General features: G+C 50.8%; 1 protein-coding gene across 1 annotated transcript in view; it reads right to left on the minus strand.

Annotated features, from left to right (window-relative positions):
* The window catches only part of YEATS2 (YEATS domain containing 2), a 1439149-nt gene that overhangs the window by 1401212 nt on the left and 23714 nt on the right, over positions 1-14223 (minus strand). Inside the window, 1 exon segment of the mRNA XM_030217135.1 lies at positions 5728-5845. Within this exon segment, the coding sequence (XP_030072995.1) occupies positions 5728-5827 (100 nt within the window). The 5' untranslated portion in view covers positions 5828-5845.

Below are 14223 nucleotides of genomic sequence, written 5' to 3' on the forward strand. Positions count from 1 at the left end.
ACGAGAGTGATTTCTTTACACCCCCCTGAAGAAATGCAAGGATAACCGATACCGAAGCCGCTGACAATCCCCAACTCGCACACCACGAATCGAAGGTATGCCACACCCTAGCATAAACTATCGAGGTGGATCTTTTCCGAGCCTGAAGCATCGTAGCAATAATCGCGTCCGGATACCCTTTCCTTCTCAACTTCGCCCTTTCAAGGGCCAGGCCATAACACCAAAGGGGGAGGGATCCTCCATCATGACTGGTCCCTGTAGCAAGAGACCATCTTGCGCCTGGAGCCGGGGAGGACGATCGAACAGGAGCCTGACCATATCTGCGTACCAGGGACATCTGGGCCAATCCAAGGCCACCAGGATCACTCGACCAGGATGACTGGCAATGCAAGTCAGTAACCTGCCCACCATAGGCCAAGGGAGGAAAAACATAGAGCAGGCCCCTGGGCCAAAGTTGTAGAACAACATTGATGCCTTCCAAGCTCAGCTCTCTTCCCCTGCTGAAGAAACAGGGAACCTTTGCATTGAATGCAGTGTCCATTAAGTCCATCACCGGCATCCCCCAATGGGCAGCTATCTGATCGAAGGCCAGAGGGGAGAGTGTCCACTCCCCCAGTGCCAACTGGTGGCAACTGAGAAAGTCCGCTTGCACATTCTGTGACCCTGCTATATGAGCCACCGTCAAGAGAGAGATGAGTCTCTGTCCAACAGCAGATCAGGGCCACATTACGTGCTACTGGTGCACTCCTGGTGCCCCCCAACGGTTCACGTAGGCGACCGCTGTCGCATTGTCCGAGAGAATTCGAACTGGGCAACCACGGAGAAAAGAGAGAAACTCCCGAAGGGCCAGACGAATTGCCCGCAACTCCAAGTGGTTGATGAACCAAGACGCCTCCATCGAGGTCCAAATGCCCTGGGCCGTCTGTTGGAGGCAATGAGCCCCCAAACCAGACAGTGACGCATCCGTGATCACGATCTTCCATTCCGGGGTTTGCAGAGGAATGCCCAACACCAGATTCTTTTGAATGAACCACCAGTGCATGATTGTGTGCAGACGGGTCGAACATGGCACCCGAACCTCGTAATCCTCCAAGAGAGGAGACCAAAGGCTCAGAAGGTGCCACTGCAGGGAGCGCATGTGAGCTCTGGCCCACTTTACGACGTCCAAGGTGGAGGCCATGAAACCCAGAACTTGTACATAGTCCCAAGCCCGCGGGTTTGGAGTTTGGAACAGAGCTCGCAACTGACCCTGCAACCGCTGTGCTCCAGCTGAAGGAAGAGAAACTATCCCTGTTCGGGTATCGAAGCACACTCCCAAGTATTCCAGGGCGTAAGGCTGCACTTTGGGAAGTTGATCACCCAACCAAGCGATTGAAGCAACCCGATCACTCTGTCGGTTGCCCGTCAACTCTCCTCGAAAGAAGACACCCGCACAAGCCAGTCGTCTAGATAAGGATAGACTTGAATCCCTTCCTTTCTGAGAAAGGCCGCCACTACAACAAAGATCTTGGAAAAAGTCTGAGGTGCTGTGGCTAGGCCGAAGGGCATCGCTTTGAATTGAAAATGACGACCGAGTACTGCAAAGCGAAGAAAACGCCTATGGGGAGGCCAAATTGGAATGTGTAAATAGGCCTCTGAGATCGAGAGACGTCAAAAACTCCCCTGGCTGTACCACTGCGATCACCGAGCGGAGGGTTTCCATGCAGAAATGCCGAACCCATAAGGACCTGTTGACGCACTTGAGATCTAGGACAGGTCGCCAAGAACTGCCCTTTTTTGGCACCACAAAATAAATGGAGTATCGACTGCACCCTCTTTCTGCTAGGGGGACAGGCTGGACGGCTCCCAGTCGTTGTAAGCTGAGGAGGGTGTGACGAACTGCCCGCACCTTGGTGGGAGACTTGCAAGGAGATTCCAGAAACGAGTCTACTATCGGACGAGCTAATTCCAACTTGTAGCCGTCTCTGATAACCTCCAAAACCAATCCGTCGGAATTTACCCTGGTCCACTCCACCAGGAATAGGGACAGCCTGCCCCCAATAACCGGCTGGAGATGGACCAGGGCCTCATCATTGGGCGGATCTGGCTGCGGACTGGTTTCTGTTACTGGAAAAGAAGGCCCGCCTGTCACCTTGAAAGGGCTGAGATCTCTGAGAAGACCTTGCTCTCTGAAAAGAGGCCCCGCGACCTGGACAGTAACGACGTGTATCCCTAAACTTAGGTCTAGGTCCTGCCAGTCGCACAAATTTGGACCTGTCCACTGGGAGGCGCTGGCCCTTAGAGTCCCCGAGGTCCTTTACAATCTGTTCTAGGTCTCTCCCAAACAAAAGCTTTCCCCTAAAAGGAAGCCTTGCCAGCCGTGATTTAGAGGCCACGTCTGCAGCCCAATGTTGCAACCACAGCCAGCAACGCGCAGTAACCACTAGGGAAACCTCCTTCGCCGAAGCCCTCAAAAGATCATAAAGAAGATCCGCAAGGAAGGCTAAACTGGACTCTAAGGCCAGAAAAACAGCCACGAGGTCCTCCGGAGTGGAGGGTTTCTGTACCCACGATAAGCATGCCTGCGCCACATAGGAGCCACAAACTGAAGCTTGCAGGGAAAGGGCCGCTACTTCAAAGGACAGCTTCAAGAAAGTCTCTAACTTACGATCCTGAGGGTCCTTGAGCGCCGTGTCACCCTCTACAGGGAGAGTGGTTTTCTTAGTGACCGCTGTGATTAATGAATCTACCGTAGGACCCTTCAGCAAGTCTAAGTCAGCAGCAGGCAGCACGTAAAAAGGCGACATAGCTCTAGCAACCTTAAGCCCACTGTTCAGCATATCCCACTGCGCCGAAGTAAGGATTTTCATGGCCTCATGACCGTGAAAGGAACGAGGTGGGCATTTGGTGCCAGACATAACAGGGCACCGGACCTGTTCCCCCTGACGATTCAGGGGGTGAAATGGCCAAAACCTCAAAAGCCCTAATAATCAGGGAGGGAAGCTCTTCCCTGCGAAAAAGGCGGGCAGCCATCGGGTCATCCCCCTCCTCAGAAGGCAGGGTGACCTCATCTGCCAAATCCAACGATTCTGAGGGAAAGCCTGGAGACAAAACCCGGCCATCTGTGTCAGATAGCTCCTCGGGATCCAAAATCTCCACCCAGGGACGTTTTGGCAGGAAAGACTGAGAGGCTGCAACAACCGAAGTTTGCTGAGGAAGAGACGGGGCTGCATGAAGAGAAGCTCTTGACCTCTTCAGAAGAAAGGCATTGTGCATTAATAAAACAAAATCCGGGGAAAAAGGAACTGAAAGGGACTCCCCTGCTCCCTCTAAGTTGCTTTCCTCCATCTGAGCCTGTGCCACAGAAGCGCGCTGTGCCTCCTGTCAACCGCCATGTGCGGAGCTGGTCACGCCCGAGAGGAAAAAATGGCGCCCGCCGACGCGTGCTGCACTAACTGCCCTGAAGAAACCGCCGAAACTATCCCCTGTGCTTCCGACTCACCGGACGCCTAAGGGGAACCCCTGTCGCGCTGAACACCTGCTGTGGGCTGATGGTGGCACGACTCACACTCCCCCGATGCTGCTCTCCGGCCCCCACACTGGGAACTACGCTTAGCCACCTCAGAAGGCACTGACATGCTCCACAAACGCCTGCCCCTCAAACAGACTCGGCAGCCCGTCTAGCTCCTCTGTATGATTAAACAAAAACACTCTCTTAAAGAGACGCTTACTTTTTTTTTTTTTTTTTTTACTCAGGAGAGAAAGGCAACGCCCGATCAGGCCCACAGCCCTGGGCGACGGAGGAAAGGTAGGGGGAGACCGGGAGGTACCTGGCCAGAAGCTACAAACAGCCACTCAACCCCTGACTGTGCTAAACTAGGCCCAAAGGATACCAGTAGCCAGATCAAACCAGAGCTGCACAGAGATGTCCCTCCACCTGCTAGATAGAGAGAATACTGAGGTTTACTTGGCTGCACAGGTCCACATATAGCAAACCTCGGAGGTTCTCTCTATCTCCAACTGCTGGTAGAGGGACACAACCCACATCTCTGGATTGATCTGTGGGACGTTATGGAAACAGGAGCCATTTCTTAAATCACCAATTTGCACGAGTTTTACATCCCTACTGCGCTATCCTTTCCACTGGTTTTATGTACTAACTAGTATAAAAGGCCCTTTTCGGTAGGCAATGAAACGGGCGCTAGCAAGATAATCCCCCCCCTGCAGCGTCCTTCCTATCTCCCCTGCCCCCCCTGCAGCCACCCATCTGGTCTCAGGACCCCCTCCCCACCAACCCTCCTCTGCCCCTGCAGCCACGCTTGTGCAGCAGCCCTCCTCTCTTCCCTGCTCCCACCCATGTCCAGCGACTCTCCTCTCCCCCTGCAGCTACCCATGTCCAGCGACCCTCCTCTCCTTTCCCCTTGCCCCCCCTGTAGCCACCCATGTCCAGCAACCCACCTCTCTCCCATGCCCCCCCTGCAGCCACCCATGTCCAACGACCCTCCTCTCCTTTCCCCTTGCCCCCCCTGTAGCCACCCATGTCCAGCGACCCACCTCTCTCCCCTGCCCCCCTGCAGCCACCCATGTCCAGTGACCCTCCTCTCCCCCTGCCCCCCCTGCAGCGTCCTGTCTCCCCTGCCGCCACCCATCTGATCTCAAGACCCCCTCCTCACCTTCCTCTTCCCTGCCCCCCTGCAGCCATCCATGTCCAGCGACCCTCCCCTCCCCCTGCCCCCCTCCAGCCACCCATGTCCAGCGACCCTCCCCTCCCCCCTCGGCGCACCACCCAAACCCCTACCCCCCCCCCCCCCCCGGGCACATCAACCCCCTTGCCACCCGCATCCGCCAATACTAACACTGTCCGGCCGCTGCTGCGTCTCCTGTTGAGCAGCAGCGGCCGGTACAAAAAGAAAAAAGCCAAAAAATGATTTTAAACCTGAAACAGGCTGTCATCTCTGCAGTCGCTCCTCCTCTCCCCTCTGATGTCGCTGCGCTCTTCCGGGGTCTTCCTGCAGGGGCAGTGACGTGGAAGGGAGAGGAGGAGCGGCTGCAGTGACGACAGCCAATGCTAGATGGCTGTCTACGGAGCCGCGTTTCAGGTTAAAATTCTTTTTTTGGCTTTTTTCTTTTTGTACCAGCTGCTGCTGCTGCTCCACAGGAGTAGCAGCAGCGGCCGGACAGCGTTAGTATTGGCAGCTGCGGGTGGCGAGGGAGTTGATGTGCCTGAGGGGGGGTAGGGGCTTTGGTGATGCGCCGGGGGGTCTTGGGTGCTGCGCCGTGGCGGAGGGGCTTGGGTGTTGCGCCTAGGGGAGGGCACTGATAGCTGACTGGTAGGCAGGGGGAGGAGTAAGGAAACACACTCCGCGAGTTTCCCTACTCCTCCCCCTGCCTGGCTCGTGGTTTTGCAGGGCAGGGGCTTGGGTGTTGCGCTGAGGGGGGGGGGGCACTGGCAGCTGTTTCTCAGGCAGGGGGAGGAGTAGGTACTCCTCCCCTTGCCTTGGAATCAGCTGTCAGTGACATCACTGACACCAGTGCATTCTAAACTGCCTAGCAGACCACCTCCGAGGGAGCCACGGTACCAGGCACATTAGAATGTTGGAGGTGAGAATTACTATATAGGATATTTTTTACTGCACTGGAAGTAAGATTAGCATGGAAAAATCAAGGAATAAACTGCTAAAAAGTGGTGCAGATTATTGCATTGGGACCCATGTTTACTTTAATAAAGAAAAAAGTAACATCGTTCACCTGACAACTCAACTACTTTTTGTCGTTTATTCTGATGCACAGCCGAGATCTCCTCATAATCCGGGTCACTACCCTCAATCAGTCTCTTGATTCCAGACATGTTACAGTGGTCAGCTTCCTAAAATTAAATTAAAAAAAAGCATATGAGAAACCAGATTCACCAAGCTCTGCTGCTAGAGGAACATCTAATGAGCCAGCTCTGTTATTTGAGGCCTAAATTAGAGGCGTACTACAGTGATGTGAAAAAGACACACCCCACCTCCTGATTTCCCCCATAATTATACATATGTCACACTGAATTGTTTCTGATCTGTAATATTTAGTTATTTGTTACATTTGTATCCCACATTTTCCCACCTATTTGCAGGCTCAATGTGGCTTACATAATGCCAATAATGTTAGATTTTTATTGTGACTTTCATGCCTACTTACTAGAAACTAGGCTCTCGACAACTGCTCAATTTCACAGATACCCCAAATGGCCATGAGATAGAACTCCATGCCATCATCATTCAACATGACGCTACAGAAGCTAATGAAAGACTATACCAATACACTGCAATATTAGGAAAGTGTGTGGTGTTAAAAGGAGAAAGACTTAGACCACTGTGTTGCTTAAAGTCAGGAGAAAGACATAGCCTATATTGTAGGAGGGCACATGAAGCTGTAAAAACCAGTAGTCTAATGTGAAGATGATTCAGCTGAAGCCCAAATCCAGGAATGGTCAAGAGAGGGCTGGGATTTGCAGAAAGACAGATTTTAAGACAAAATGGAATACAATGCATAGAGCTCGGGTGGGCAGACACTGCTTGGTGAATAACCGGACACTGTTAAAGATGACCTTATGCAGTATGACCTCTGATTTTCAGGGGGGGGGAAAAAAATCAGCAGCTTGCCCACCCAGTGCATGAAGTAAAAGGAACCGGAGTCCAGCAAGAGGTGAGGTAGGGCAGGGGGAGCAGTGGCAGTAAAGGAGGAAGATGCTGGGCATGAGATGGGGACAAAAGGGAGAGTAGTAGCCTAGTGGTTAGTGCAGTGGCCTGAAAACCAGTCGAACTGGGTTCAAGTCTCACTGCAGCTCCTTGTGACTCTGTGCAAGTCACTTAAGCCTCCATTAGCCCAGGTACAAAAAATGAGATTATGAGCTCAGTAGGGGCAGACACTACCTGCAAATAATAAAAAAACAAACCACCTTGGTTGTACCACAGAAATCCATGACCCTCTCACTCTTTATATACCACATTACCCAAAGCTGCCCTACAGAAGTTTTAAATTCTGAAAAACATTCAAACATGTTAGCCATCCTTCCAGCTGGAAGTCTGAGGACTACATGCAAGACAGTATGGGTGGCTTGGGGGGGAGGGAGAGATTAGGAGGCCATTGCAGGGGTCATTTTCTGAGGTGGTAACAGTTCTAGGGAGCTAGATTTTTTGTGCCAAGCCATTTCAAGGGGTGAGGGAACAGTTGCAGGGTGGGTGGTTTTGGTGTTTTTGGACCAAAGTGGTGTTTTGGGAGCAATCAGGAGTGAGATCATGTGGCTGTGGCTATGCCTATACATGTCTGGGAGTAACCCCCTCATACCTGCTCCCCATCCATCAGGCCCAGTGCCTCTCCCTCATAGGCTGCCAACAGAAAGCAAAGATACCTACTTGTAGCAGGTATTCCCTGAGAACAGCAGGTCTTATATTCTCAAAATTGGGTAACATGGCGCCGCACTGCCCAGTACGAAGCTTATGACAAGCTTAACAAAGCTTTCAGGAGAGCGAGACATGCTCCCTGCCCGCCGTGAGAATGCAGTTATCACAGTTAAATACTACAGCATAAAAAGAAAAAAAATAAAAGACAACTTCTAGGGGAGGTGGGAGGGTTTGTGAGAATATAAGGTCTGCTGTCCTCGGAGAAGACCTGCTACAGGTAAGTACCTTCGCTTTCTCCGAGGGCAAGCAGGCCATTAATTCTCAAAATCCCTAGCATCCAGATTCACCGAAAACAACAAACACTGGTCAACCGGGCCTCGCAACGGCGAGGACATAACTCAAATTAACCTGAAACTATATACAAACTGAGTGAGAGTGCAGCCTGGAACAGAATAAAATGGGCCTAGGGGGTGTGGAGTTGGATTCTAGACCTGAAACAGATTCTGAAACACTGTCTGCCCAAACTGACTGTTGCATTGGGTATCCTGCTCAAGGCAGTAATGAGATGTGAATATGTGAACTGAAGACCATGTCACAGCCTTGCAAATTTCTTCGATGGAGGCTTACCGCAAGTGGGCTACCGATGCAGCCATGGCTCTGACATTGTGAGCCTTGACATGATCCTCTAGGGTCAGCCCAGCCTAGGCATAAGTGAAACAAATGTAATCTGCCAGCCAATTAGAGACTGATGGCGACCCCCCCCATCCTGTCGGGATCAAAAGAAACAAAAAATTGGGCAGACTGTCTGTGGGGCCTTGTCCACTCCATGTGACAGACCAATGCTCGCTTGCCATCCAAGGTGTGAAAAGTGCCCTCGCCAGGGTGAGCTTGAGGTCAGGGAAAGAATGTTAGCAAGACAATCAACTGGTTCAGATGGAACTCTGACATGACCTTCGGCAAGAACTTAGGGTGCATACAGAGGCGCAGATTAAGAAGGCCAAGAGGGAGTATGAAAAAAAGATAGCATTAGAGGCAAAAAAACAAAGTAAAAAATTTTTTCGGTATATTAAAAGCAGGAAGCCGGCAAAAGAATCGGTTGGGCCGCTGGATGACCGAGGGGTAAAAGGGGCGATCAAGGAAGACAAAGACGTAGCGGAGAGACTGAATGAATTCTTTGCTTCGGTCTTCACCGAGGAAGATTTGGGTGGGATACCGGTGTCGGAAATGGTATTTCAAGCGGACGAGTCGGAGAAACTTACTGACTTCACGGTAAACCTGGAGGACGTAATGGGGCAGTTCGGCAAACTGAAGAGTAGCAAATCTCCTGGACCGGATGGTATTCATCCTAGAGTACTGATAGAACTGAAAAACGAGCTTGCGGAGCTACTGCTAGTGATATGCAACTTATCCTTAAAATCGAGCGTGGTACCGGAAGATTGGAGGGTGGCCAATGTAACGCCCATTTTTTAAAAAAGGCTCCAGGGGAGATCCGGGAAATTATAGACCGGTGAGTCTGACGTCGGTGCCGGGGAAAATGGTAGAGGCTATTATCAAAAACAAATTTACAGAGCACATCCGAGGACATGGATTACTGAGACCAAGTCAGCATGGCTTTTGTGTGGAGAAATCTTGCCTGACCAATTTACTTCAATTCTTTGAAGGAGTGAACAAACATGTGGACAAAGGGGAGTCGGTTGACATTGTGTATCTGGATTTTCAAAAGGCGTTTGACAAGGTACCTCATGAAAGGCTACAGAGGAAATTGGAGGGTCATGGGATAGGAGGAAATGTCCTATTGTGGATTAAAAACTGGTTGAAGGATAGGAAACAGAGAGTGGGGTTAAATGGGCAGTATTCACAATGGAGAAGGGTAGTTAGTGGGGTTCCTCAAGGGTCCGTGCTAGGACCGCTGCTTTTTAATATATTTATAAATGATTTAGAGATGGGAGTAACTAGCGAGGTAATTAAATTTGCTGATGACACAAAGTTATTCAAAGTCGTTAAATCGCGACAGGATTGTGAAAAATTACAAGAGGACCTTACGAGACTGGGAGACTGGGCGGCTAAATGGCAGATGATGTTTAATGTGAGCAAGTGCAAGGTGATGCGTGTGGGAACAAAGAACCCGAATTATAGCTACGTCATGCAAGGTTCCACGTTAGGAGTTACGGACCAAGAAAGGGATCTGGGTGTCGTTGTCGATAACACACTGAAACCTTCTGCTCAGTGTGCTGCTGCGGCTAAGAAAGTGAATAGAATGTTGGGTATTATTAGGAAAGGTATGGAAAACAGGTGTGAGGATGTTATAATGCCGTTGTATCGCTCCATGGTGCGACCGCACCTTGAGTATTGTGTTCAATTCTGGTCGCCGCATCTCAAGAAAGATATAGTAGAATTGGAAAAGGTGCAGCGAAGGGCAACTAAAATGATAGCGGGGATGGGACGACTTCCCTATGAAGAAAGACTAAGGAGGCTAGGGCTATACAGCTTGGAGAAGAGACGGCTGAGGGGAGACATGATAGAGGTATATAAAATAATGAGTGGAGTGGAACAGGTGGATGTGAAGCGTCTGTTCACGCTTTCCAAAAATACTAGGGGGCATGCAATGAAACTACAGTGTAGTAAATTTAAAACAAATCGGAGAAAATATTTCTTCACCCAACGTGTAATTAAACTCTGGAATTCGTTGCCGGAGAAAGTGGTGAAGGCGGTTAGCTTAGCAGAGTTTAAAAAGGGGTTGGACGGTTTCCTAAAGGACAAGTCCATAAACCGCTACTAAACGGACTTGGAAAACTCCAAAATTCCAGGAATAACATGTATAGAATGTTTGTACGTTTGGGAAGCTTGCCAGGTGCCCTTGGCCTGGATTGGCTGCTGTCGTGGACAGGATGCTGGGCTCGATGGACCCTTGGTCTTTTCCCAGTATGGCATTACTTATGTACTTATGTGATAAAACTTAGTATAAGATGCATCCACCACTAAGGCCTGAAGCAAGCATGAAGCTAACCGACTCTACAAGCTGAAGTAACAGCCACCAAAAAGATGACCTTCCAGGTCAAGTACTTCAGATGGCAGCAGTTCTCACCAGCTGGGTGAGAACGACGTTGAGATCCCATGACACTGGCAGAGGTTTGACTGGGAGATTTGACAAAAGCAAACCTCTCGTGAAGCGAACAACTAAAGGCTGTCCAGAGCAGGAGCGTAGCTACGTGGGGCCACAGGGGCCTGGGCACCCGTAGATTTGGCCCTGGACCCCCCTGTCAACGACCCTCTCAACACCCCCTCTGGCCTCCAACCCGCCATCATCCCGCCGTCGCCGTCTGCTACCTTTGCTGGCGGGGGAACCCAAACAATGCCAGCCGAGGTCCTCGTCTTCCTTCGTTCTGTTTCTGAGTCTGACGTCCTGCACAAAACAGAACGAAGCCCTGCAGATCGCAAGGCTTCATTCTGTTTCTGTGAGTCTGACATCCTGCATGTTGTACGTACAGAACGTCAGACTCAGAAACAGAACGAAGGAAGAAGAGGACCTCGGCTGGCGGGGGTTGGGGTCCCCCGCTAGCAAAGGTAGGCGATGGCGGGGGAGGGTTGGCGGCGGGGGGGGGGGGTCGAGAGGGTCGTCGGCCGGGGGGGGGAGTCAAAGCTGGTGGTGGTGGTGGCGGCGGGGGTCGGCAATGGCGTGGGGGGGGGGTCTATGCCTATTGTTCAGCACCTCACCCTTCCTCCCCTTCACTCTCATGAGTAGCAGCACTTTTGTGGTGAGCAACACAAAATTCTTTTGTGGCTGCTGGAGCCTACTGCTTTGGCAATAGCTTCCACTGGTGACCCCTCCAGTTCTGCTTGCAGGTCTGCAGCTTACTCCACTCCCCCCACTCAGGGTTCGGCATCTGTCCCCTCTCAATTCCCCTCTCCCCAAGTCTTCCTTCAAGGTGGTCTTCTGTTGGTCCCTGGCAGTGACTGCCTGCGGCCAGGTCCAAAGCTTTCCATTTGACTCATCCCGCCCATGCAAAAACAAAAGTAATATCACAGGAGGCAAAACAGGCCAGAGGGAAAGCTTTGGCGCAGACTGAAGGCAACATATATGCACCACTGCAAAAGCTGGGGAACAACAGACCATTTTTAAGGTAGGCTGACATGCGAGGAATGATGTTGAATCCTGGATCAAGCTGAGGACAGGGGTCGGGAGTGGAAGAGAGCAGAAGAAATGTCCAGAGGAAACAGGAGATGCTGTAGTGTGACTAAATTCTTTAATCACAATTAATAATGCATTACTCGCATAGTTAACTGCGATTAACTTGCAGCCTTGATCATAAGTAATGTATTTCCACATTGGCATTATTCCTACTTGGGGACAGCACTACCTGAACCTTAGGGCCACCTTAGGTGCAGTCATACTTCTTGCAGAAGTCCAAAATAATTACTTATTTTCTAGTACTGTATTTGCGCCTACAGAACTTGAAGTATTAATTGACCCCTTGGCCAAAGATGGACCATAAGGAACCGCCTTTCTTTGGGACCATGACACAACTGGAGTAGCAACCTGGGCCCCACTATGACCAGAACTAGCAGATGCTGGAAAGTGACAGATGACCTGGCACTTTATAGATGAACCACAGGATGAGACCATAAATCTGTTGCGGACTGGATGAGCAAACTCCAGGCAATCGATCACCTTGAGGACCCATTGGTCTGAGGTGACATGGGCCTACTCATGGCTGAAGAAGGCCAGCCTGTCCCCTATTCAAGCCAGTGAGGGGCCCGGCTCCCTCTATTTTGTGCACCTCGGGAGCTTCCGACAGAGATGGAGCTCCCAGAATCTCCTGACCTGTTAAAGCCACAAAAAGACCCCAGACTTGAAGGGCCTATTATGCCCCAGAGCAGACTTGGGCTGATACCTATCCGAAACTGGCCTCCTTCCCTAGAACAGGGTTTGGCCATGGAAGCATTCTTGGACCCTTTCTGGCACATCTTGAGATAGCTTTAGCCAAATAGCTCCCCCACACATGACGACAGCCCCACACAACAGACTGCTGTAGTGGAGGAAAAGGCCAGCTTGAGCTGCTATTTCACCTTCTCATGCATCTCCTTGAGAACTGAGTCCCCTTCTACAGGGTTGATGGTCTATTTGGTTACAGTGTCCACCTTGGGAAACAGCCAATACCTAGCAACCTCCTCAGGAGGGAGAGGATACAGCCTGTCCAGAGCCTTGGTCCCCCGAAGGACTACACTTATGGCCTCCCACTCTGCCATCATGAAAGACAGCACCTTGTCAAGAAAGTTCTTCCCACCAAAGCAAGCATACAACTGAGGAGAGCTTCTCTGGATTGCGGGGGGGGGGGGGGGGGAGGAGGGGTTAAGGGAGCTCTACCTCTGAGTCACAGTGACTGAGACTGCAACACGCCCTCTGAATCATCACAGCCACCTCCAGATGTCTAAGAACCTCCTGCCAGCACATGGTCACCTCTGTGTCTTTTAGCCCCAGGAGCAAGGCCCCTGCCATGCCACCCCCCCTCCAAGCCTAGGGAGGGGTCCCCCCAACCAAAAGGGCACTAACATTAGCTGCTAGTGCCTGCTTAACATGCAGGATCACTCTGAGATCTGAGCCCAGGACAGGAGAAGGGACACTGACCCCCACCCCAAATCCCTAAAGGGGTTGAGATGTCTCTTGCAGCAGATGAACTGCAGCAGGATCTAAAACGGTCGACCGATCCCACCAAAAGCATTGGGACAGTGCATCCCAATGCCAAGGCAAAAGCAGCCTCAGCAGACATTGAGGGAAATCTCTCACTAACCCTCCTGGGCTGTTTTGAAAAGTCAGAAACTGCCCGTCGCATTGAGGGTGAGGGGAGCCAGCAGCTACGCTCAGCCACCAGATCCCAAAGGCAGTGGAGCACCAGACAGCCAGCATACCCGGTGTCATTGTACACAATATGCTGAAATCTTCTGCCCGGTGTGTGGCAGCGGCCAAAAAAGCAAACAGAATGCTAGGAATTATTAGGAAAGGGATACAAAATAAGACTCAGAAAACTATAATGCCTCTTTATCGCTCCATGGTGTGACCTCACCTTGAGTATTGTGTTCAAGTCTGGTCCCTGTATCTCAAAAAAGATATGCAGAATTAGAACAGGTTCAAAGAAAAGAGTAACCAAAATGATAAAGGGGGATATTGTACGTTATTTATCAGGAATTGTTGGTTAACCTATTAGAACCCAACCTTGCAGGTTACTGTTTGGCAGAACTTCAAATCTTGGTGTATGTGGACCGGGAAGGGGGGTGGGGATGGGATTCAAGGGAAAATTAGGTTCTTACCTTGGTAATTTTCTTTCCTTTAGTCACAGCAGATGAATCCATTACGAATGGGTTGTGTCCACCTACCAGCAGGGGGAGATAGAGAACACTGAAAACCATAGTGCCTCTAGGACGGCTAGCTCCATCTGCCTCTCAGTATTTTGAAGCTTCCAAAGCAGTGTTAAACCGCAAAGTAGCATAACATGAACTTTCCTCACAGCGAACGAACGCCCCAGAACAGGAGCAATAACACAAAGGAGGGACGAACTCAACCTCCTGCAGAAGAACAGAAATCCTGAAGACTATTTTCCAATGTCTCCCAATGAGGGAACATGTCTGCAGGAAAAACTGAACACAAAACAGAGTCAATCAGGGAGAGATCATGGATTCATCTGCTGTGACTAAAGGAAAGAAAATTACCAAGGTAAGAACCTAATGTTCCCTTCCTTGTCATCAGCAGCAGATGAATCCATTACGAATGGGATGTATCAAAGCAATCCCTAGATAGGGCGGGAACAAGCCACACCACATGTTAGCACTTGTGCTCCAAAAAGCGCGTCCCTCCTGGCAGCCA

Source organism: Microcaecilia unicolor, chromosome 10, assembly GCF_901765095.1.
Source record: "Microcaecilia unicolor chromosome 10, aMicUni1.1, whole genome shotgun sequence".
NCBI classification, from domain to species: domain Eukaryota; kingdom Metazoa; phylum Chordata; class Amphibia; order Gymnophiona; family Siphonopidae; genus Microcaecilia; species Microcaecilia unicolor.